Source organism: Phoxinus phoxinus (genome assembly GCF_949152265.1).
Source record: "Phoxinus phoxinus genome assembly, chromosome: 1".
NCBI lineage: Eukaryota > Metazoa > Chordata > Actinopteri > Cypriniformes > Leuciscidae > Phoxinus > Phoxinus phoxinus.
Genome location: NC_136876.1, coordinates 47,240,599 through 47,265,653, shown reverse-complemented (window position 1 = coordinate 47,265,653; position 25,055 = coordinate 47,240,599). Strand labels below are relative to the sequence as shown.

Below are 25,055 nucleotides of genomic sequence, written 5' to 3'. Positions count from 1 at the left end.
ATAGTGAATGAGGGTTTAGGGGGCGATTTAAGACACAGTCCTGAGCGTTACTGACAGACTGGAAAGAGAGGAGCTGCAACAATGTCAAATATATGAAAAATAATGTGTTTTTGAACGTTCAAGCATGAAAACCTATTCTAGTACAACCTAAAAACTAAATCAAGACTTTGTTAAAGGGCATAATATGTCCTGTTTTAATTCCTGTTTAAAGCGGCACTATGCAGTTTTGGCAATTTCTTCGCTGTATTCTTGCTTTTTGCGCTGTTTCTCTATAGAGCTCCCCCTACAACTTCGGAATAGATATTTGACAACACTGTCGTAAAAACTCGTTGGCGACTCTCAGATACCAGAGGCTATATAGATCAACGACATCACAGCAGACGGGACATTCTTTACAACATCTTCTTCATTCGGGTTCGAACAGCGTGAGGGAGCGCAATAATGACAGAATTTTAGCAGATTTTTTTTGCGTAAAGCAATTAGTTACATCGCAAGACCTGATATCACGCGATACTTCCTGGCGCTGACGCCAAAGTTGCAAGGGTGGTTTTTCCGCTCACAGGCACCAGGGGGAAGCGAGACGGCCACCGTTCAACCCGAAAAAAGTAATATAACCATTCCAATGACTCTGAAGCTGTTCAGTTAAGCTAAACACTGCATAGTTCCCCTTTAATAGCTCTGCAGTTGTTCTGGGTGATACTAGCTCAAATCAAAAGAACCCTCAAGTAAGATTGTCTAGATATGGCTCGAAGTCTATGGGATTTTTCACTTGTATGCTTGCCGTATTTACACGAGATGGTTTGATAATATGATGTTATGGCAAGATTTTATGTTTCATTGACTTGTTTTATTTTTCATTGACTCTTAGTAGATTGCAAATGAATGTCATGTGTTTTTGCCATTTGCAGTACGGTGTGAGAACAGGGAACTGCTCTCAGATTTATGTGTTTATGTACCTGGGGAGGCAGAAGCGGGAGACACTCCAGAAAACAGACGAACAAGGACCTCTGACCCCGGTGTCAGAAGGCCATTCGGTGCAGGGGGGCTTAGTGGGCCAACTAGTGACGAATCTAAACTAGATATGGTTCCTTTGTCTATGGAAAACTACTGGGAGGAAGGCTCTGGGGGAAGAAGACCTTGGAAGAGCTAGGATAAAAAGGTGGTTCAGTCTGTCTGGGGGTGTGTCACTCTTCTGCACAGGGTAACAACTGTGTATTAGACTGCTCCTATTCTTGCAAGAATAAATACTTTTATTTTATAATTTGACTCTGAGTGTCTCTTACGCAGTGATGTTTGTTTAATTAATTTTTGCCACAACAATGATATTATTACATTACAAGTATTTAATAAAGAATTTGCATTTGTTGCCATCTGTCAAACACACATTTAATCACAAGAAAGAACTCACCTATTTATGAAAGAATTGCAGAAGGAATCTGTTTTGTATAAACATTTGCAAGGCCTACATTCATTATACTTGATCAAGTATAATTATGCAATCAGCTCAGTATCTATATATCATATCAGTATCATATCATATCAGATGTCACTGTGTACATAAAAGCCACTAACAATACACTTGTCACAATCAAAACATGATACTGATCTCACTATGCTTTCAACGAAGCCAAAAGAGAGTAAAAGCGGTAATTATTACTTCTAATATAAGCTGTATATTAAACGCTACATTTGGTATTACATCAGCCATACACCTGAATAGGTTTGGACTTGCTCTTCTTCCCCAATGAACAGGGCAATAGTGACACCAGAATATATATTTATTAGGTTTTCAATGATGTATTTAAGACGCCTAAGAAAAATGTTATAAGAACAACTATGTGAAATGTTAGTGGATGATGTTGATAGTTTAGATTCTCTACACCTGTGGTTCCTCTGTAGCACTTCATACAGGCACTAAAAATCACCAAAACACCAGCTGATTAACAGGGATTGAAGCAACTTCAGTAAATGAAGAAAAAAGTTCCTGTAGCATTTGACCACAGATGACGCTTGCTTTGAGATTATGTTATCCATGCAATGAAATTAATATATTTAGATTTTAATCAATAATATTTTTATATTATATAATAATGCTTATGTGTTCATAAGTGTACAAATACTTTTGGGGCCACTAACTATATCTGTGTAAAATATTATACATAAAAATGTATAATTTACAATTCTGCAATTATTACATGCATGTGTTCTTATGAAGAAACGCAACATGTAGCCTACATTTAGTTGCATGTGTGATTGACAGATAGCAACATTGCAAAAACGTAATAAATTATATATTGAAACTAAAATTAAAATAGTTACAGTAATTTCTGTACAGTGTTCATAAAATACCAATATTAGTCTGGTGACAGTTGCTATCGTTTATTTATCATTCATCATCACTCATTGATGTTAATTATGCGATGCTGTTATGTCCAGGCATCTGTTTAATAGACTGAAGCAGAGCACACACACACACACACACACACACACACACACACACACACACACACAGGTCATGGACACTGCAGATGTCTTACTGTACCTTGCCGATTTTCGCTCAGCTGTTTCTCGAACTCCTCGAAATCAGACATGATCAGATCTGACGGATCAGGCGCTCATGTGAGTCTCTGCTCATAAACACAGGCACTGAACACTACAGTGATCCGCTGTCTCATCTGATAACGGTGACGCGATGTCAACATGTGCTGAAAAAACGTTTGTTTAAGAAACCAGTCCTATATTTGATAACAGACAGGGAAGCGTCACTGCAGTTCTGGCGGGTGGGCGGGGCTTAGACCTGTGGGCGTGCGCTGCTGTTATTCTAATTGGCTGACACTGCTGTCAGTTACAGAAGCAGGCGGGTACGCGTCTTCTAATTGGTCTACACTTTTGTTACCCTTTCAAGCAGGAAAGAACAATCATTATTAGCTGTTGAACTACAATAACAGAGGCTGTGTCCTCCTGAATCACCCCCCTCTTCCCTTAGGAAACTATTTTATTATTATGTAGAGTATATCTGGACATGATATAAGACATCATAAGAATATTTTCTAGGCTAAAGCTTTCATAGGCCTCAAATAAACAAATAAAAAAAGCTAATTATTACAGGTAATTGCTGTCAAAGGGAACATAACACCTTCTGCTTCAAGATAAATCTCAGGTTAAATATTAAGGCATACTTATATTCAGAAATAAACGTGTAAATGACAACCCCAAATAGAAAAGTCTTTAAAAATATTTAAGATGTGGTTGCAAAAAGACTTGACCTTGAGAGGAAAAGCCTGTTGAATCTTTATAGTGAGTTCAGGATCATATTTGACTAATATAGCATGCTTTAAAGTTAATCTGAATCACACAGACACAGCAATCAACTTCATTCTGGAAGTTCCCGGACTTGGGGACATTTTTGCTCTAAATTATGTGAGCTGCCATTGCATAAAAGCTCCCAAAGCTTTTATATGGCCATTTATTTAAAGCAACATTTCAGAAATCACCAATATTTAATTCGGAGCAAATAAAAAATAGATACATTTTGTTAAATTAAAGGTTGGTTGGAGAACATTTTACATTTACATACAATTTATTTCAATTATTACATTATTTATTTTTGGCTAAGTGTAATTTTCCTAACACTGAATAACAAATGTTTATCCCCCAGTTTAGAAATATATATGAAACTCAGGTTGGAATATTTTGTCTTTCACCACAATATTAGAGTTTTATGGTACACAAAATACAGAATGCATGTCAAATGGATTCAATTCAATTCAATTCAATTCAAGTTTATTTGTATAGCGCTTTTCACAATACACATTGTTTCAAAGCAGCTTTACAGAAAATGCATTTCAAAAATATACATACAAAAATACAGTTAGTTAATCATGAAATTTAGGGCATAACATATCGCCGGCGTTGGGTCGTCTCTTCACAGGCGTCGAGTCATCTCATCACAGGCGTTGGGGCATCTGAAGTCTCCATGAGAGGCTGGATACTAACTGGAGCTGACGAACTCTATTTGAGTTATCTCGGGACAGGCGTCCCGAGATAACAACAAAAAAGGCAGATGGGAAATAATTAGCGTAGCTGCTGTTCATAATATGAATGCATTTGATCTGATTTAACTGTAGTATAAAAGGTATGAGATGCATCATGTGAATGCTTGGCTAAAGAGATGCGTCTTTAATCTAGTTTTAAACTGGTAGAGCGAGTCTGAGCCTCGGACAATATCAGGAAGGCTATTCCAGAGTTTAGGAGCTAGATGTGAAAACGCCCTCCCTCCTTTAGTGGACTTAGATATCCTAGGTACGACCAGAAGCCTCGAATTTAGTGATCTTAAAGAGCGCGATGGATTATATGGCGATAGAAGATCTCTTAAATACACAGGAGCTAAACCATTTAGGGCTTTATAGGTCAGTAACAATACTTTGTAATTGATACGGAACTTAATAGGTAACCAGTGTAGAGATGATAAAATTGGTGTTATATGATCATATTTTCTTGACCTAGTAAGAACTCTAGCGGCTGCATTTTGGACTAACTGTAGCTTGTTTATTGAGGATGCAGGACAACCAGCTAATAGAGCATTACAGTAATCTAGTCTCGAGGTCATGAATGCATGAACTAACTTTTCTGCATCAGAAACTGATAGCATGTTACGTAGCTTAGCAATGTTTCTAAGGTGGAAAAAGGCTGTTCTTGTGACATTTGAAATATGATTTTCAAAAGACAAGTTGCGGTCTAGTATAACACCCAGGTCTTTTACTGTAGCGGATAAAGTAACAGGACGTCCATCTAGATTAAGGTTGTATTGTAAGAGGTTTTGTGGGCAGTTTTTTGGACCAATCAGTAATACCTCCGTTTTATCTGAATTTAATAGAAGAAAATTACACGTCATCCAATATTTTATATCTTTAACACACTCTGTCATTTTAGATAATTTAGTGTTATCATCTGGTCTAGATGAAATATATAATTGAGTGTCATCAGCATAACAGTGGAAACTTATTCCATGTTTTCTTATAATATTACCAAGTGGCAGCATATAAATTGAGAATAGCAGGGGGCCTAATACAGATCCTTGCGGCACTCCATAATTTACTGACGTTATCTTTGATTTTTCCCCATTTAAATGGACAAAATGGTAACGGTCTGATAGGTACGATCTAAACCAGCTTAATGCCTGTCCCTGAACACCAGTGTAATTTTGAAGTCGATCTAAGAGTATTTTATGATCTATAGTGTCAAACGCAGCGCTAAGATCGAGTAAAACTAGTATTGAGATACAGCCTTGGTCAGAAGCTAAAAGTAAATCATTTGTAATTTTAACCAGCGCAGTTTCTGTGCTATGATGTGGCCTGAATCCAGACTGAAACTTTTCATAGATATCGTTTTCTTGCAAGAAAGAGCACAATTGAGCGGACACAACTTTTTCAAGTATTTTAGACATAAATGGAAGATTTGAAATGGGTCTGTAATTTGCTAGGTTATTTGGATCTAATTGTGGTTTCTTAATAAGAGGTTTTATAACTGCTAGCTTGAATGTTTTTGGAACATGTCCTAAAGATAAAGACGAGTTAATAATATTGAGAAGAGGCTCTTCCACTACAGGTAACACTTCTTTCAGTAGTTTAGTGGGTATTGGATCTAATAAACATGTTGTTGGTTTAGATGCAGTGATAAGTTTATTTAGCTCTTCCTGTCCTATAGTTGTAAAGCGCTGTAGTTGTTCTTGAGGGGCGATAATTGAGGCTGAATCATAAGACGCTGTCAAAGATTGTACATTTACAATTGTGTTTCTGATGCTTTCTATTTTCTCAGTGAAGAAATTCATGAAATCATTACTATTAAAATGTAACGGAATATTTTGTTCAGGTGATGTCTGTTTATTTGTTAATCTAGCCACAGTGTTAAATAAAAACCTTGGATTGTTTTGGTTATTTTCTATTAGTTTGCGGAGATGCTCAGCCCTGGCTGCTTTTAGAGCCTTTTTATAACGTGACATACTGTCTTTCCACGCGATTCTAAAGACCTCTAAATTAGTTTGTTTCCATTTGCGCTCTAAGTTACGAGTTTCTCTCTTGATAACATGCGTAGCACTGTTGTACCATGGTGCTTTAGTTTTCTCTCTAACCTTTTTTAGTCTAATTGGTGCAACAGTTTCTAATGTACTAGAGAAAATGGTGCTCATACTGCTAGTCATTTCCTCTAGCTCATCTGTTTGTTTGGGTTCACTGAGGAGCGGAGATAGATCAGGTAAGCTATTCAAGAATCTATCTATAGTGGTTGGAAGGATTGTTCTGCCTGGTCGATAACGTGGCGCAACATGACACATTTCAGCCGTACGTAGTATGCAAGTTACCATGTAATGATCAGTGACATCATTACTTTGCGGTATAATATCTATATCGGTTGGATCGGTTCCATATGATATAATTAAATCTAGAGTATGATTAAGACGATGAGTGGGACCACTAACGTTTTGCTTGACCCCAAAGGAGTTTAATAAATCTGTAAACGGATATTGATAATGTGTTTGACCTTTTGGAGCTTTTGAGACCCTGGTTGCAGTGAAATCCCATTACATGACATTCTTCAATATGTCATCAAAACTGTATAATTTAATGGGGTTTTTTCCAGAAAAGAAGTCATACTGGTTTGAAATGACGTTAGAGTGAGCAAATGTTAAAATATTTCATATTTCGATGGTTTGAATGTGTCTTTCAGAGGCTGGATGTGACCTCAGTTTGGCCTGTGCTCTCAGTGCTGGTGGTCGCAGCTGGTGTCTTTCATCTCTACAGTCTGATACTCCGGCATTTCTCCAAGACAACTGTGAGGAACAAAGTGATGCTTATTACGGATTCACTCTCAACACTCGGAAATGGTGCTGCTTTTTCAGAACAACTGGATCATTCCTGTCATGCAGTACCTTAAAATTAATATGTCTCTACAAGGAAGAAGTTCTATAATAGGGTAAATCAGAAATGTGTAAATATAGAAATATGATCTTAACTTTATTACTACAATTTGGTATGAAAATTTAGAAAAATTGAAAAATTATTTATTATTATGTATCTACTGGAATTTTAAGGAAGAAGTTCTATAAAAGGGTAAATCAGAAATGTGTAAATATAGAAATATGATCTTAACTTTATTACTTACAATTTGGTATGAAATTTAGATGAAAATGATTTAGCAGGATAAAAATGGAGAGCTAAAGTTAGCCATTGATCATTGAGGGATTGAAAGTTAAGACTAAACAAACTGAGGGCATATGAACAAACACAGGCTAATAACGCACTGAACAAGAATCAGGTGCACAGCATGACAACAAATGAGGAAATGAAGCAGGGAACTGAAATTAACATGTGTCCAAAATGAAACAGAAACAGACTCAAACCCTGATGAAGAATAACAGGATGGAAAATAGATGTTGAGGACATATATAAGAAAAATGTATAAATTCATTTCAATTCAAACAAAAATAGCAAGGTAAAAATGTCATCAAGCTCAGCTGTATGGAGACAGATTAGAATCATTAATAATTCACGCAGAAAACCTGATTTACACATGCGTAGACAATTTCACATGCATGAAACCTAATTCACGTACACACAAAAAAATTCACGTGCTTGGAAAAAATGTTTCCCCACAAAAACCAATTCACATGCGCAAAATACATTTATATATTCATAAAATACATTTCACAAATGCAAAACACAATTCGTAGATATACAACTGTGTGCAAAAACCTTTGAGTGTTTAAAATGTACGAGTTTATCCCTGAATGTAGATGTGCAATCGTCATTCACGTGTGAATCGCCTCGGATGTGTGTGTGTGTTTTTTTGAGACTTTCCTGGCAGAGCTCTTGACCCACGCGGGTCAGTCGTACTCTTTAGCCAATCAGATGCGAGCTTACCATTCAACCAATCATATATGGAATCCCCTGAGAGTGCATTCGAGGAGCACGGTTCTGCGCACCATTTGCGCAATACGGATTAATTAGAACGGAAATGAAGCTTTCAATCCAGCGAAGAACGGGTACGAGTTTAGTTTATTTAATAAAAGTCTGAGTATACACGGTTTATCGTTTACAGTTTGATTTTGAGATAGCGGATTTTTGGTGATATAGTGACATAGTGCGATTTGATTAGTTAGCTATAGGCTAGGCTTACATTTAAATTTACACACAACACATTGACTGATAGGCTAGAGACAGACAGAGTATAGCCTACATAGTGACACATCAATAGATAGATATAAATATAGACAGCTAGATTAATAGATAGATACATATAGGCTATAGATAGTTTATAGATAGCCTACATATATAAATACAGATATTAGATGCATATCTAGGTACATAGATAGATTATAGATACATATCTAGATACATAGATAGATTCATATAGATAGATACATAGATAGATAGATTTGGATAGATAGATGCCCAGAACTCATGATCCACTAACTTACTGGAAAGAGAGAGCAGTAATCTTTCCTCATTTGTATGTCCTAGCTAAAAAAATGTCTTTGCATGCCAGCAACAAGTGTCCCTTTCGAGAGGATTTTTTATAGGTTACAAGTCACATATTAGAAAAATACAATGATAAAAAAAAAAAAAAAAAAAATGTAATGGCTCAAGGTTGTTTCAGTATCAACACCTGCAAGTGACCACTAGGTGTCACCGTGGAGACGGGTGTCGGATTGATTCGAAGCCTCGAAACAATATGGCACATTTGGTTCAACTGTTTCATTACTTCACGAAGCCTCGATCTGCCCACCACTACTGTCCTGCACAGTTCATCTCCAACCCTAATCAAACACACCTGCCTTTAATTTTCAAGTGATCCTGACGTGCTCTGAAGACCTTAATTGTTTGCTTCAGGTGTGTTTGATTAGGGTTGGAGATGAACTGTGCAGGACAGTCGATCGCCAGGAGCAGGATTGGGCACCCCTGGTGTAAACGATAAACCGTGTATACTCAGACTTTTATTAAATAAACTAAACTCGTACCCGTTCTTCGCTGGATTGAAAGCTTCATTTCCGTTCTAATTAATCCGTATTGCGCAAATGGTGCGCAGAACCGTGCTCCTCGAATGCACTCTCAGGGGATTCCATATATGATTGGTTGAATGGTAAGCTCGCATCTGATTGGCTAAAGAGTACGACTGACCCGCGTGGGTCAAGAGCTCTGCCAGGAAAGTCTCAAAAAAACACACACACACATCCGAGGCGATTCACACGTGAATGACGATTGCACATCTACATTCAGGGATAAACTCGTACATTTTAAACACTCAAAGGTTTTTGCACACAGTTGTATATCTACGAATTGTGTTTTGCATTTGTGAAATGTATTTTATGAATATATAAATGTATTTTGCGCATGTGAATTGGTTTTTGTGGGGAACATTTTTTCCACGCACGTGTATTTTTTTTTTTGTGTGTACGTGAATTAGGTTTCATGCATGTGAAATTGTCTACGCATGTGTAAATCAGGTTTTCTGCGTGAATTATTAATGATTCTAATCTGTCTCCATACAGCTTAAACCAAAGTAGAGAACAAATTTAATATTAAAGCTGCAGTCCGTAGCTTTTCCTCTTTGTCGCCATCACTGTTTGAAATCTGCAATCGCAGTTATTCGCAGAATTATCAACTTTACGTGGGTTGTGCCTCGACACGGCACAGTGCGGATGAACACAATGTGTTGAGGAGAATGTGCGGCTGTCAGTCACCGCGCTGGTGTGGATACTGGCATTCAGAATCACAGATTCTACTTTTTGGAAGTATGACCAACATAATAATTCATTTTTCACCGGAAAATGTCCTATGAACAAGTCAGTAACATCCACTTTTGTTCTGACCAACTAAGGGGAAAAAAGCATTGCAGTAAATCGCGCTAATTAAATATAGGCTTATCATATCACGTCAAACCGTGAAAAATTATACTTTGTTATCAAATCGTTAACTTTAACAGTAACTGAATGAAGCGAACAAGAGCGCTACTGTTACTTAATTGAACCTTTGAAATTTCGTAGCCTACCTGTCCAACAGAAAAACCTGCGACCATTTTACATTTACATTTAGCCATTTAGCAGACACTTTTATCCAAAGCGACTTACAACTGAGGACTACAGCAAGCGAGTCATCGTGAAGAGGCAAAAACAACGCAAGAAGTGCTCAAAATACAAAGTTCAGTCATTGCTCAGAGTAGCATAAGCCAGACAAGAGAGGATTAAATTATTTTTTTTTTCATTTTATTTTTTTATGTTATGTTAAGTGATCACGGAAGAGAACCCCTTCAAAACACAGAGTTCACGCCACCTTTCAAATGCCCTTCCAATATTTATCTTTGTTTGCATTGCAGTATCTTTTTTTCGGTAGCCACTCCGAAGTCTTTTGCATTTTACATCGGGTGAATCTCGTTGTCACTGGTGATTGTCGTTTGAACCTTTCTGGATCCGCCGTCAAATTGCAAAGTTTAATTATATTAAGTGCTGTGAGAAAAGGCTACAAATCTCCACCTCCAACAGCCTCACACGCAATATAGCCTATACTAGCCGATACACCTTCTTTTTGTGTACACATGTGACGTAATGGCGCAAAGAGATGCTCGAATTTCCCGCGGAAATCCAAATGGAATTAAAAACATTATTACAAGCTTACCGTTTTGAATCGAGCTAAGGCAAGCAGATAGTTTTGAACACTGTCTGGTTATGTACTTGTTCAAAACATTTTTTGGGAGAATTTTTTACCTAAAAAAGTTACGGACGGCAGCTTTAACACAATATGATAATTGAAAACTCATATAATTTTATCTTTAAAAAACGGTGGAATATATTATCCAGTATTGAGACATATATAATGAGGACATGAGAATGTACTGCATGTTAGGAATGATAGACTGGTCTCCTCTAAAATAATCATCCTTGTGAGCCTGTGATGAAGCATGATGACACATGTGTGCAGATGAATTGCATATTGTTAGGTTGAACTGTGTGTTTTTTTTACATTGTGGTCATTTTAGAATGTGCAAAACTCTTCCATACTGGTGGAGCCAGACTGATCCTTTGTGGAAATAACTGGGAAAAGTTGGAGACTCTTGGTGAGCGTCTGATGAGTGAATCAGATCCAACACTTGTGAGTGCAGAATTACCATTAGCAATATGAAAGAACTGTCTGAAATATTCAGCCATATTGTGGTTGTAATATGTGGGGTTCAATTCTAACTTTACTGCTTAGACATTTCCACCCAAACTGGTGGAGCTGGACTTCAGTAACATGGAGAGCGTTCCTGAGATGGTCTCTGAGATCCTGGAGAGTTACGGCTGTCTGGATGTCCTCGTCTTCAACACCAGTATGAAGGTGAAGGCTCCTGTACACAGTCTGTCCCTCCAGATGGACAGGATTGTCATGGACGTCAACTACTTTGGGCCCGTCACACTGGTTAAGGGTAAAATATGACTCCAACACAGCTGTCAACAATAACTTTCAGTTGTGTTCAAGCGTTTTAAACTAATCTTATTCACGGCCACAGGTGTTCTTCCGTCTCTGATCTCCAGAAGAACGGGTCACATTCTTCTAGTCAACAGCATTCAGGGGAAACTGACGGTGCCCTTCCGCGCCACCTGTGAGTTTTAAAGGGATCAATTATTTCATCATTTACTCACATTCATGTCGCTCAAAACATGCATGCTGTTATTTTCTGAATGAAACACATCAGGAGAAAGTTTGAAGAATGTTAATGCAGCTCTTTTCCAGCTTAAAGATCATTAAAATGAGTTTGAAATGACATGATGAGTTTTACTTTTGGGTGAACTATTCCTTTATTGTTCATAGAGTTAATCAGCAATAAATCACTGCATTTGGAATATTTAGATATCTTTGTCAGTGTAAGACGTTCATTGTTCAGATGCTGCGTCCAAGCATGCCGTTCAGGTTTTCTTTGAGTGTCTGCGGGCTGAGCTTCAGGAATATGGGATAACCGTCAGCACCGTCAACCACAACTTCATAAAAACTGCAGACACAAACTCAAAGGACGAGGACGCAGCAAAACCCATGTGGACACGTGAGTGAACGTCACCGTCAGTTCATGATGTAAAGATCACGGTTTGTAGCTCAAAACATCTTACTTGTTTGTTTGTGTTGTCCACTATGTTCCCCTGGACCTTCTGCTTGGACACTGACTGGAAACTGCAGACCTCAAAGCGAAGTCCTTTGGTGTGAACGCTGAAGAAATGGCCACTGAGATCCTGGAGACTCTGAGTAGCAAGAAGAAGGAGATTTTAATGTCCCGCTCCTTCATCCCTAAAGCAGCTTTCTATGCCAGATCTCTCTTCCCAAACCTGTTCTTCTCCATCATGGCAGCAGGAGTCAGAAACACTGAGATGTCTGAGGATTGAAGGACAACACTGTGTAAAAGAACGTGTCATTGTGCTGTAGTGCTATACAATTAAAAGATAATCGATCTTATCTTATCTTATCTTATCTTATCTTAGCCTGTGTTTCCCATACTTTTTTCAGTCACGGCATGCTGTGAAAAAATAAATAAAAATTGGCCCAATATTGTTGATACTGGAATTTAACTTCGATAAGATAGCTTGAAAAGTATCAAAATGTGACACAATTTTCGATACTATGGGGAACAACCCCCATATATTGCCTACAGTCGTGTATTTTTTTTTTTTTTTTTCATCCATTGAAAATCTAGCAATCAATACTTTCTTCTGAGACTACTGTATTGATGACAGGTTCAAGTGTAGGCTTGTATTATATTGGATGTGAGAGAGGAATAAACATGATCACAGCGCCCTCTGCTGTTGTTGTTAATATACACACTGTTTGGTGACGTCCCATCATGGCGCGACACTTGCTGTCTGTAAACTTCATGTTTCGGTTCACTCGAGAATACAAGAACAGTCAACGACTCAAACACACATGTTGTGGATCATCATGTACTGACGCCTCGAATCTGTGTGTGATTCACGACAGACAGAATCAGCGTTTCACAATCACTCTCGACTGCGACGGTAAGAGAAAATAACGTTATTCATTCTGTCTCAAACGGATGCAAATATTTTTGTGTGTGGTTCCTGCTTTTACAACTATCCCGCTCTCCTCTGTGACATGAAAAACACGTTATAATCCAGCTATGGTGATTGCATAGACCTGCTTGTGATGTAGTAAGAAAGACATAGGCTAACTGTTACATATTAAAGCTTATTGTCCGACATCGCCCTAATTAACTCAATTCATCTGTCAGTTATAAAGCAATTTATTAATTCATTTATAATTTACTTTTGAAATGAATAAGTACTTACTACTTTATTCCATTTGAAGTGGCACTTTTTTTCTCGTTTTTTGTGTGCTTTATTGTAACGTCTTTTAATAAAACAAAGTATATAACGGTATTCAAAATATTTACAAAAATGCCAGTGCACATAATAGCAATTTATGCACTTCGCTAGTCCAGTCAGTGCAGTTGCAGTACGTAGAGAGCACGTAGCTCAACGTCATCACGCTCATTCCAAAGTGAAACCGAAAGCGGTCGATTCAGACAACAGACGCCATTTCAGAAAATTCAAAGATCAGAAATGTCCTCAAATGTCACGGTAAGTTTTGTTAAAACGTTTAGTCATTAATGACTCACCCTCATGTCGTTCTAAGCCCGTAAGACCTCCGTTCATCTTCGGAACACAGTTTTAGATTTAGTCCGAGAGCTTTCTGTCCTTCCATTGAAACTGTATATACAGTATACTGTCCATGTCCATAAAGGTAATAAAAACATCATCAAAGTAGTCCATGTGACATCAGTGGGTTAGTTAGAAGTTTTTGAAGCATCGAAAATACTTTTTGGTCCAAAAATAACACAAAATAAGACTTTATTCAGCATTGTATTCTCTCCCGGGTCTGTTGTCAATTAGGCTTGTTGCGATAGTCGGTGTTACCGGTGATACACGGTGTTTAACCCACCTACCGGTCATAGCACGTGACCACCGGCACCGTCCCCATCGTGTTGAAGTTTTAGCCTATAGTAATAAAGCACTTAATTCAGTTAGTGACTACGTGCTTCGTAATTTAGCGTAAGCGGAACGAGCGCCGCAGTAAAGCAGCAGGTGTCCGATTTCATTTATCATTTGAGGAGAGTGAGGCGAGCTAACTGGCAAAGGATGGCGGAAGATCTGGTTTCAAAGAGAAAAAGCAAAAGCACCTATTTGGAAAAATGTCCAGTGATTATTCGGGTAGGCTACCTTATTTAACGAAGTTTTTGATGTTCGTTCGTTTCATATTCGATGGTTGTGCGGTGTTTTTTTTTTTTTTTTTTTTTTTTGATTCGTTTTGCTTTATTTAACGAATAGTGATTTTTTAAAAATATAATTTCTTGTTTGATACTTGCACGATGTGTGCAGTGGTTCGTTTTGTTAATAAATGCACTAAAGGTGTTTCATAAGTGCTTTTGTTTAGTTTTTACATGGTGTGTTAAGTTATTATTCATTTTGCAATAAAGATGTGTATAATACAAGCGAGTGTCTTATTGTTTTGTGTATTTTTATTAAGAATAAAAATATATTAACCCATGATTAATTCAAACAAATGCTACTGAATTGCCGCTAATTAAAGTGAAAGTAAATTGAGACGTGTGCACGTCCGCATTTTCGGCCACCCGAAATCCCCGACACGCAACCTCGGTGACACCGGGATTACCGGTTTTTTTACACGTCGATTAACCGGTGGAAAAAATCCGTCACCGCAACATCCCTATTGTCAATCTGCGTTCAGGACTCCGCAGTGACGCTGCTGACGGAAGACGCTGATGACGTGTTATCCGGTGCGCCCGAGCTTCGTTTACAGTCTGAGGGAGACGCACGCTATATTCAAGCTATTCTACATTGTTTGCGTGGATATAATTTTTTTTAATGGTGCGTAAATGTGCATGTCGCGGATGAGACACTTTTACAGCGTGCGTTTCCCTCAGTTTATAAATGAAGCTCGAGCGCACCAGATAACACGTCATCAGCGTCTTACGCCATCAGCGTAACTGTGAAGGATTGACAACAGACAAGGGAGAGAATACAATGCTGAATAAAGTCTTATTTTGTGTTATTTTTGGAACAAAAAGTATTTTCGATGCTTCAAAAACTTCTAACTAACCCACTGAGGTCACATGGACTACTTTGATGATGTTTTTATTACCTTTATGGACATGGACACAGTATACTGTATATACAGTTTCAATGGAGAGACAGAAAGCTCTCGGACTAAATCTAAAATATCTTAACCCCCTGGGGTCGGCAATCACGCCGGCGTGATTTGCGCGTTTTTTTTTAAATAGCAGCTGAATAAACTTAAAATACTCCGTCATATATGGTCATACAGACTTAATAAAAATGAAAAAAGAATCTGTGAGATGTCTACTTTTGTATGTGTCCACTTACAATCAAAACAAAACGTTGTGCTTTTGTAAAATAAAGAAACTAAACAGGGTGTGCATTCTGCCTCTCCGTCTCGTGAACTTTTTTTTCTTGAGCACGTCTCTAAACATTTAAAAAACTCAGCGAATACTTGTCACACATTTGTGAGCTCTATATATTTATAATCATTTAAGTGTGTAGTTTTAAATTATCTGATTCAAAACGAAAACAAATATTCTCTGTTTAAGTAATTTGTATAAAACCAACAAGATATTCAGTTTCTCTAACCCTTCCTCATTAGTTTTAATGTGACCACACCCACACGCGCAAAACATATAGAGATGCAAATCGTCCATGTGTCGCGCGAACGCCCCCATTACCTCAACAACAAAGCGGCAAACTTTATCAGTCCTGCAGGCGTCGAGTTTGGAAGACGTGCTGTGAGATTATTGGGTTTACATCTGAAGAAGAAGATCGCGATTTGAAGACAAGAACGATTTTAAGGTAAGAAATAATCCTGAATTATATTAGTAAGTGTTATTGTTGCATAAACTTCATACTGCCATTGAACTGTTGCTCGATGCTTCAGTGAATGTCCCCTGCACGCGCTGTGTGTTTGAGTCAGTCGCGCGACGTGCGTTTGAAAAGCAAAACGCACCATGATTTTACTCCAATCTCATTTCATAACGTCATATCGATTGTAAACATTTGAAGTAACATATGATAATCAATATGTTTTTCTCTAGTGTAGTGTTACTGAAGTGTTCCTTTTTAACTATGCCTGCTATAGCCTACTATTGTTCTTATTATTTGATTCAGCCCTGCAGGTATATGCTTACAAGGCACAACAAATGTATATATATATATATGTATGTGTGTGTGTGTGTGTGTATTTTGTAAATTTTAAAAAGGAATTTTCACCAGAAATCTAAAATGTATTCCCACAATCATGCAGCCCTGGTTTCTTCTTGATATCAGCATGTTCACAGCTTTTTTATATATATATATATATTTTAGGTAGCTACCCATCCTGCTGACTTCAACATGAGCATGAGGAGGTAAAGTGAAAAATCAAACACCTTGGAAATGACAGGTAGGCTATGCACTATGTTTCAGGAAAGGAAAGGTGTGTGACTGGTTAAGTCTCTGTCTTTAGTTCAGTGTGTTAAATAATGTGCTTTTTGCCATTTGTTGTGTATCTTTGGATTATGTTGTGTTGTAAATAAATTCAAACAATCAAAAAGCCGTTCTTTTTTAAATCTCCTCATTCTTTGTGCAAGGTAATGTAATGATAGTGCCTGAGAGCTCCTGATAGGGCCATTATGGGAGGCTCTTTGTCTCTCTCAGGTGTGAAACACTCAATATTCATGGTGGTTAACGCCTCCTCGCATAAAGCTTTCTTACACAAAACATGTCATACAAATTTTAAATCAATATATTGTCTTATCTGAATGAGTATTCAGGATGATTTTCACATAGTTTTGGAGCAAATATTCTAGGCTACGTGATACAATTTTCAAAAGCCTTGCGAAGAAATAATTAGTTTGTGTTTCATGACATTATTTCAGTGACTTTTTTTTGGGTCATTTTCACAAACCACGCATAAATGTTATTATCTCAAAACTACAAACTTTTACATACATGCTGCTGACATATTATTGTAGCAGAGTTTGTGATGAATGCAGTGTAATAATACTTTAGTCATGAAAATGTCACAAGTAACAGAAATAAGCACAAATGTTAGAGCATGTCAGAACACCTTCAGGACCCAGAAAACACCTCAGACCCCTGAGGGTTAAACTGTGTTCCGAAGATGAACGGAGGTCTTACGGGCTTAGAACGACATGAGGATGAGTCATTAATGACATTATTTTCATTTTTGGGTGAACTAACCCTTTAATATCTATAATATCAATAGCATTATCAATACAATCTACCTATAGCCTAGATAAAGCATTTGCGTGTAATAACGTTATATGTCAAACTCTAATACGCTAATTGTTAGCTAACTGCTAACTTACTTCATGGTGAAAACTGTAATCGCCTTCTCATGCAAATGGATAAACGTAGCCTACACGTATTGTATTTCTAATTGTAACTTGCTGTGCTGTTAACTGAAAACATTAATAACTAAATAAAACGATGTAACGAGAAACAAGAGCAACATATATTGGGCTGAGAACAAGGCCATAACCATGTCTTGAACTTAGGCTACATTCACTTTTATTTGTTTGTCTAATATGTTAAAAACATAACGCGTTTATTGTCTCGTCACATTCATTTATGAATAACATGGATCATGTAAATTATATTTTCAATAACAAATAGCGAAATTTCATTAAAAAAAAAGTTGAGTGGGCCTAGCTAGTTCACATTACTGTATCCCAGCTTACTGGAAACATTCTCATAACTAATGTTAGCTAACGTTCTCTCAAAGTTATAAACAACCGTTCTTCCTGTGAGGTTAACGACGTTTGTTCAATTTTATCTGGTTCCATGTTATCTGTAAATAAATACTTAATTTATTATGATTAATATACCGGTATTGCGGTATATTAAAAATTTATATCATAACAAAAATAAAATCCCAGCATCTAGTAAAACCCAAGAGATTCAATTTAATTTAATTGTCAAAATTCTATGTATTATTCTTGTTTTTTCTTGGCACGTACAGGCCTGAAATCAAATATGTCATCGGGTAAGAAGAGAAACCGAAACCTGCCTGTAAAATGAGTGTGAATGAGGAAAAAGAGGAGGAGGCTTCTATTCACAATCAGAGAGCAGCATCTCCAGTATCCAGCTGTGTGTCCATGAAGAGTTACACCTCCATGATTAATCCCCCTGTGTTCAGTGATGGACAATCTCCAGTATCCAGCTGTGTGTCCATGAAGAGTTACACCTCCATGATTAATCCCCCTGTGTTCAGTGATGGACAATCTCCAGTATCCAGCTGTGTGTCCATGAAGAGTAACAACTCCATGATTAATCCCCCTGTGTTCAGTGATGGACAATCTCCAGGATTCAGCTGTGTGTCCATGAAGAGCAACAACTCTATGTTTATTAATCCCCCTATGTTCAGTGATGAACAATCTCCAGGATTCAGCTGTGTGTCTATGAAGAGTAACAACTCCATGATTAATCCCCCTGTGTTCAGTAATGGACCATCTCCAGGATTCAGCTGTGTGTCTATAAAGAGTAACAACTCCATGATTAATCCCCCTGTGTTCAGTGATGGACAATCTCCAGTATCCAGCTGTGTGTCTATAAAGAGTAACAACTCCATGATTAATCCCCCTGTGTTCAGTGATGGACCATCTCCAGTATCCAGCTGTGTGTCCATGAAGAGTAACAACTCCATGATTAATCCCCCTATGTTCAGTGATGAACAATCTCCAGTATCCAGCTGTGTGTCTATGAAGAGTTACACCTCCATGATTAATCCCCCTGTGTTCAGTGATGGACCATCTCCAGGATTCAGCTGTGTGTCTATGAAGAGTAACAACTCCGTGATGAATCCCCCTGTGTTCAGTGATGGACAATCTCCAGGATTCAGCTGTGTGTCTATGAAGAGTAACAACTCCGTGATTAATCCCCCTATGTTCAGTGATGGACAATCTCCAGGATTCAGCTGTGTGTCTATGAAGAGTAACAACTCCGTGATTAATCCCCCTATGTTCAGTGATGAACAATCTCCAGTATCCAGCTGTGTGTCCATGAAGAGTAACAACTCCATGATTAATCCCCCTATGTTCAGTGATGAACAATCTCCAGTATCCAGCTGTGTGTCCATGAAGAGTTACACCTCCATGATTAATCCCCCTATGTTCAGTGATGGACAATCTCCAGAATTCAGCTGTGTGTCTATAAAGAGTAACAACTCCATGATTAATCCCCCTGTGTTCAGTGATGGACAATCTCCAGAATTCAGCTGTGTGTCTATAAAGAGTAACAACTCCATGATTAATCCCCCTGTGTTCAGTGATGGACAATCTCCAGAATTCAGCTGTGTGTCCATGAAGAGTTACACCTCCATGATTAATCCCCCTGTGTTCAGTGATGGACAATCTCCAGGATTCAGCTGTGTGTCCATGAAGAGTAACAACTCCATGATTAATCCCCCTGTGTTCAGTGATGGACAATCTCCAGGATTCAGCTGTGTGTCCATGAAGAGTAACAACTCCATGATTAATCCCCCTGTGTTCAGTGATGGACAATCTCCAGGATTCAGCTGTGTGTCCATGAAGAGTAACAACTCCATGATTAATCCCCCTGTGTTCAGTGATGGACAATCTCCAGGATTCAGCTGTGTGTCAATGAAGAGTAACAACTCCATGATTAAATCCCCTATGTTCAGTGATGGATGCCTTGACTCTGTGTGAGTATTATTCATTATCTATTAGAGCTGCACGATTCTGAAAAAACTGAAAAACTGAAAAAACTGAAAAAAAAGTTTTACTATTTCATATTTATTTTTTATTTACTAGAGGTTCTGACAAAATGTTAATTGTTGCATTTTTTTAAGTCTCTTGTCGCGACTTAATGGTGTAATGATGTAATTCATACAATCTTTATTTGAAGTGAAATTATTTAACAAGATAAATCACTCCCTTGGACTTGGTATGGTGGAAAATTTCTGAGTAAAAAGCTTTTCTAATGTGAAAACTATAGAGCGGGGCTTGGCTTTATCCAGTGATAAAAATTTAACCGATAACCAGGTTATTTTGGTGAATGGAAACAGCGTATTGGCGAAGAGATGAAAATCCTGTTTTCTCTATATTTGCTGTGCGTTTGTGTGGGTTTTATATGACAGACGGTTTGCTATAGATCTTGGTCAGGGTAGACGCCGTATTGAATGTTACGTGGATGAAAACGAGTCTGTGAGGGACAGACCTACAGCTAGGGGTGTGACGGTTAGTATATAACCGTGAGACCGACGGTTATAGTTAAACACCGTCATTAGAACTCTATAACCGCCAAAACCGTGTTATTAAAATATTTTTTACAAACATAAAAAAAAACAAAAATAAATAATTTTTTTAGATAGGATCATAATATGCGCAATACATCGGGAGACATGGTTTTTACCACCTAATGAAGTTTTGTTTTGTAAATCGTCAGAAATGATTTTTACCACTTCATATAAGTTTTGCTTTGTGCCTTTCCTTAAAGCGAATTTCGTTTTGTACAAATTGTACCTTAATTTTAATAAATGTTTCATCAACCAATTGCATGTATTTAATAATATAGCAGACAATATAATAACCGTGACATGGAGGCGCCGGCACGCCGCGTTCACTTGCATTGCGTTGTGAACTAGAGCGCATCTCATCGTAAATGAATGAAACTATGCCTATGCCTCATGCATTAGCATTAAATATCTTTGCTACATCCTTTCTAGACGGGTGCGGCTTTGAGAAATCTTGGAGATCTCCCTAATAAACGGAGGTCTGAAATATCTGCCCCTTTACCGATCAGAGCGCGCGCTGAAACGGAGTTAACCCGCTATCTCCAAGAAGAACCAATTGACTCTACGGCTAATCCACTAGCATGGTGGGGAGACACACGCTATCTGCTCTTAGCAAAATTGGCACGTAAATACATGTGTATTTTGTCAGGTGGAATATACAGCGGACCCAAATGCAGAGGTGAATGCAAAATAAAGTTTATTAACAGCGAAACTGTAACACAGGAGACTGTCGTCAAGGAAGACACAGATCTGAAGAAAGCACAAACAATGTGGCTCTAGCAGGTGAACTGCCGATGCAGAGAGTCCAGCGCAGAGGGAAATAGGCGAGCGGCAACAATGCTCTGTCCCCGAGCAGCGAGGATGATAACTTGCAGGTGGCTGGTTAGATGACTGGCCACAAAACAGCAGGGTAACTGGGCAGAGAACAATGTTAATGATCCAACACAAAACTCACGTCTGGACAGGACAGGACAAGACAATCTCCATGGAAGGAAGCACTGGCAACAGACAACGAAGAGTCAGAGCATAAGCTTGTACATAGAACAATAATCCGACAAGGAAGCAGAGAAAACCAAGACTAGAAGTAGTGGAGAGAATTAGAGGAAAGGAGGAACAGGTGAGAAGTGATCAGTGCAAGTGCTGATCAAAATGAGGAACAGCTGCGGGTAGTGTGACAGAGAGAGAAAACATGAATGAGAGTGTAGACGCAGCGCGATCGCTGATTAGATGAGAAACAGCTGAGTGTGTGTGTATGTGTGTGTGTGTGTGTGGATGAGTGAACCACAGACAGGAAAACAGAGAGAGAGAGAACCGGATCGTGACATATTTGTTCTACAAGCACAGCATCAGAGCGAGTTTTTAGCACTGCGGGTCACATAGCTACCCCTGTCAGATCGTCACTAAAACCGAGTAAAGTGAACATGTTGGTGTTCCTGTCACGGAACTTTGAAGTCGAAAAAGATTAGGAATTTAAAATGTCATTGCACTTTTTTTGTTTCCTGTATTTAGTTAGTTTAATTAAGGTATTATCACAACAATCGTTGTTCAAATTTTTTTTTCTTTGATAAAGGTATGTAGATTTTATCATTTGTAATTTAGGCCTACTCATTCATTTTTATGCAGCTCTTATATAATTTAAGCAGCCTACGTTTTTAAAAGGATTTGTTTAGTGTGTGTGATTTATTTAAAACGAAGCATGTTTGTAGATTCTAAAAATCGTGCTTCCCCCATAATTGTTGAATCACGGAAGCTACACCTGATATCTTGCCAAGAGATTTATTATTTGAACATGTGTCATGTGTCAGACAGAGAGAAACACAGGCATATAAGAATAAGGCTACATGAGAGGAGGTCTTCATTCTAGATTTCTCTATTCCCCATTATCTATCTTCTCACCTCATCATGCTAGATGTAAATGGTTTCTGGGTTTCTCCTTCCTTACCCCATAATCTCTGTTTCCTCCTTCCTCTCACCCCCTCATCATGCCTTAATGCTTCTCTGAGTTGGTAAAGTACGATCTAGCTTATATACGTCACAGAGAGACTTACAACTTCCATGTAAGGTAGAAAAACATATTGCTTATGTTTAAAGATGGAATGTCTACCTAATGCACATGGTCAATCCACTATCCACATTAAGAAACTATTCCTTCAGTGTATACATTAGTGGTGTATACATTAGTGTTATACAAATGGTACATTTGCATCAGTTGAAACATTCATTTTCTTGCAAAGAGCATACGAACTGTACACATTTGAAGTATCATCATCATTGGAACATCTCCGCTAAGTGAACATTGCATACCTCTAAGCAAAATATAACTTTACCAGCTCTCTGCTCAACACACATGTACAAACATAGTCTGACTTCACAAAATACATTATGAAATTATAAAGAAAATTAATAAAGAAAAATAATACTAAAAAATAACATTAAACAGTCAATTTTTCAGTCTTCATTCCCTCCACTGGAACTACGACAGTCAGTTCCACACCTTCACTCCACCAGTGGCCACCTAATGAAGTGATAGTGAGGAAAAGGAAAAGCAGACCAAAGAAAGATACGATAGAAAAACAAAATAAACAAAATAAAGATACAATGGAAACAAAAGGAAAACACAAAATGAAAAACACAAGGAAAAACAAAACAAACAAATAACCCCAACCCATGTTATGTCCCCGTATACTATGTGTCTTTAACGTCTATGTGTAAGCATTTAAAATGTACCCCAATCATCTAAGAAAAGAAAAACTAATAAGTCTTCACCGATGCCTTGACTCGTTAAGTAAGTACTTAACTACTTCAAGTTCCCGGCTCCAAAATAATAAACTAAAATAAACGTTGATGTTAAAGGATCCTATCCCTTAGGGTTGAAAATCAGTAAGCGGGTGTTCATTGTTTGTGAGGTTGTGTTTTGTAAGTAGTGTAGCATGTGTAAAATCTCCTATTTCACTCCTTATGTCCCATTCACGGTTTTATCAATTTGTTCATCAAAGGAGCATTTCTTTAAAGTTATCTTTCATTTAAATAATGAATGAATTGATCCCCTGTTATCCAGACCTCTCTTGAGTTAACAAAAACAATCTTCATCTTTAACAACACCATGTCTTGTAATTGTCCAAATGCCATGTCTAATGATCTGCAAAAGTGAAAACTATGGTAGACATAATAATTCACATATGATTCAAGATCTAAAACTTTAGACAATATTGTCCATACGGCAACTAACATTATATTTCTAAAATAAATGAACAATGTTTGTTTTAGTCTCCACAGAATTAAAGACAATCACCCTCATGGTCTCAGCTAGTTCTTGAAAACTCCTTCCCATCAGCTCTTTTGTAAATAATCTCCTTTCCTCAGGGTGTTCCCCTGGCATAGTTATATCAAGTTATGACACTAGTCACATCCAAGGAATGCGGTTTCTGGTGATCAGGCATTGGAGAGCTCACATTTTTGGGCAGACTGCTGTAACCCTCAATGATGCTGTTGGCCTAACAAACATCTGCTCAACCATACCCATCTCACATAAACACCCCCCTTCAGGGTTGGTGCCCAGTGGCGGTGACACCCTGCCTAGGAAGTCCTCCGTTGGCCATTAGAGAATCTTGCCCGTCTTTGAGAAATCACCTCATGCTCACTGTAACCGCTCTTTCCCATTAGGAAATTTTAACAGGTATTTTCTGGAGCTCAGGAAAGTTCATTCAAGAGCCATCAGAGCCATTTGGAATGCCTAATAGTGTAAACATATGGAGACAAATTAATGACAGTATTTAATCACCAAAATCCATTAGACATCTTCAAACATCAACATATCAATGCTGAGTTTATACTCAGTGAATCTAGTTATTACAACCGTCCATTAAGTGTAATGTTCTGTTACATCAACAACCGGTACCATCCGCCCTGTACATGGTGAAGACAAAGATGAGACAAAGAAGTTACTGGTCATGGGATAAACAAATAAAAATGCTCACCTCTATCATTCAAGGTAGATTATCTTTTCTTAAAACATTTAACTCCCAATTAAATTTATAATTTATTTTAAAATCTCTGTGTCTATAATCTCCAACTGAGACACTGTGCTGTACTATGAATAGCTTGTTACTTATGCCACAGGCTCAAATATCAGAATCTAACTGACTTTGAATGAGAGAAAGACTCTGAAAGAAAGTCCAGAGTAATTCTGCATTTTCATAACTTTTATAATTTCATTCTACTCACTTTTTACTCTGACTCAGTCAGAAATGACATGTTTTTCCAAATAAACATCTTTGTTAAATTTTTCCTTATATATTTTCCAACTCACATTCTTTTGGAGTCATTATCTATAATTTTTCATCAACTTCTACTTGTCAATTAACTATACAACTATTATCATAGATCTTTCCTCAAAGTAATTCCTTAACTTTAATCTTATGATCTTATTTTTTATTTTAACTTTAACTTTAATCTTATAATTTTTCAGTCTTCAATGTTCATTGCTTTTTTTTTTTTTTAAGGATTTAAAAAAAACCCCGACGGTTATGTTACGAACCGTCACATTTGACTCACATCATAACCGTCATCACCAATTCTGAAACCGGCACACCCCTACCTACAGCCTTTACATTCAGTGTTAATCCCACCGGTCACAATTGTGACTGCATCTTTTTTCTTATTTCTGGAAGCTCTAAA

At 37.7% G+C, this 25,055-nt stretch overlaps 2 protein-coding genes across 2 annotated transcripts; both read left to right on the top strand.

The window, feature by feature from the left end:
- Window positions 1-950: 950 nt before the first annotated feature.
- On the top strand, window positions 951-12,410 carry dhrs7ca (dehydrogenase/reductase (SDR family) member 7Ca; the record flags this gene model as incomplete). Its single annotated transcript, XM_079634875.1, has 7 exons — window positions 951-1,034; window positions 6,724-6,880; window positions 11,029-11,141; window positions 11,244-11,454; window positions 11,539-11,631; window positions 11,914-12,069; window positions 12,201-12,410. The coding sequence occupies 7 exons, from the start codon at window positions 951-953 to the stop codon at window positions 12,401-12,403; spliced, it is 1,017 nt and encodes a 338-aa protein (XP_079491001.1). The 3' UTR covers window positions 12,404-12,410.
- A 5,731-nt stretch (window positions 12,411-18,141) lies between these two features.
- On the top strand, window positions 18,142-19,791 carry LOC307010304 (uncharacterized protein; the record flags this gene model as incomplete). The annotated part of the gene is made up of 1 exon (XM_079634863.1): window positions 18,142-19,791. One exon carries the CDS (start codon window positions 18,142-18,144, stop codon window positions 19,789-19,791), a length of 1,650 nt encoding a protein of 549 aa, XP_079490989.1.
- Window positions 19,792-25,055: the final 5,264 nt, after the last annotated feature.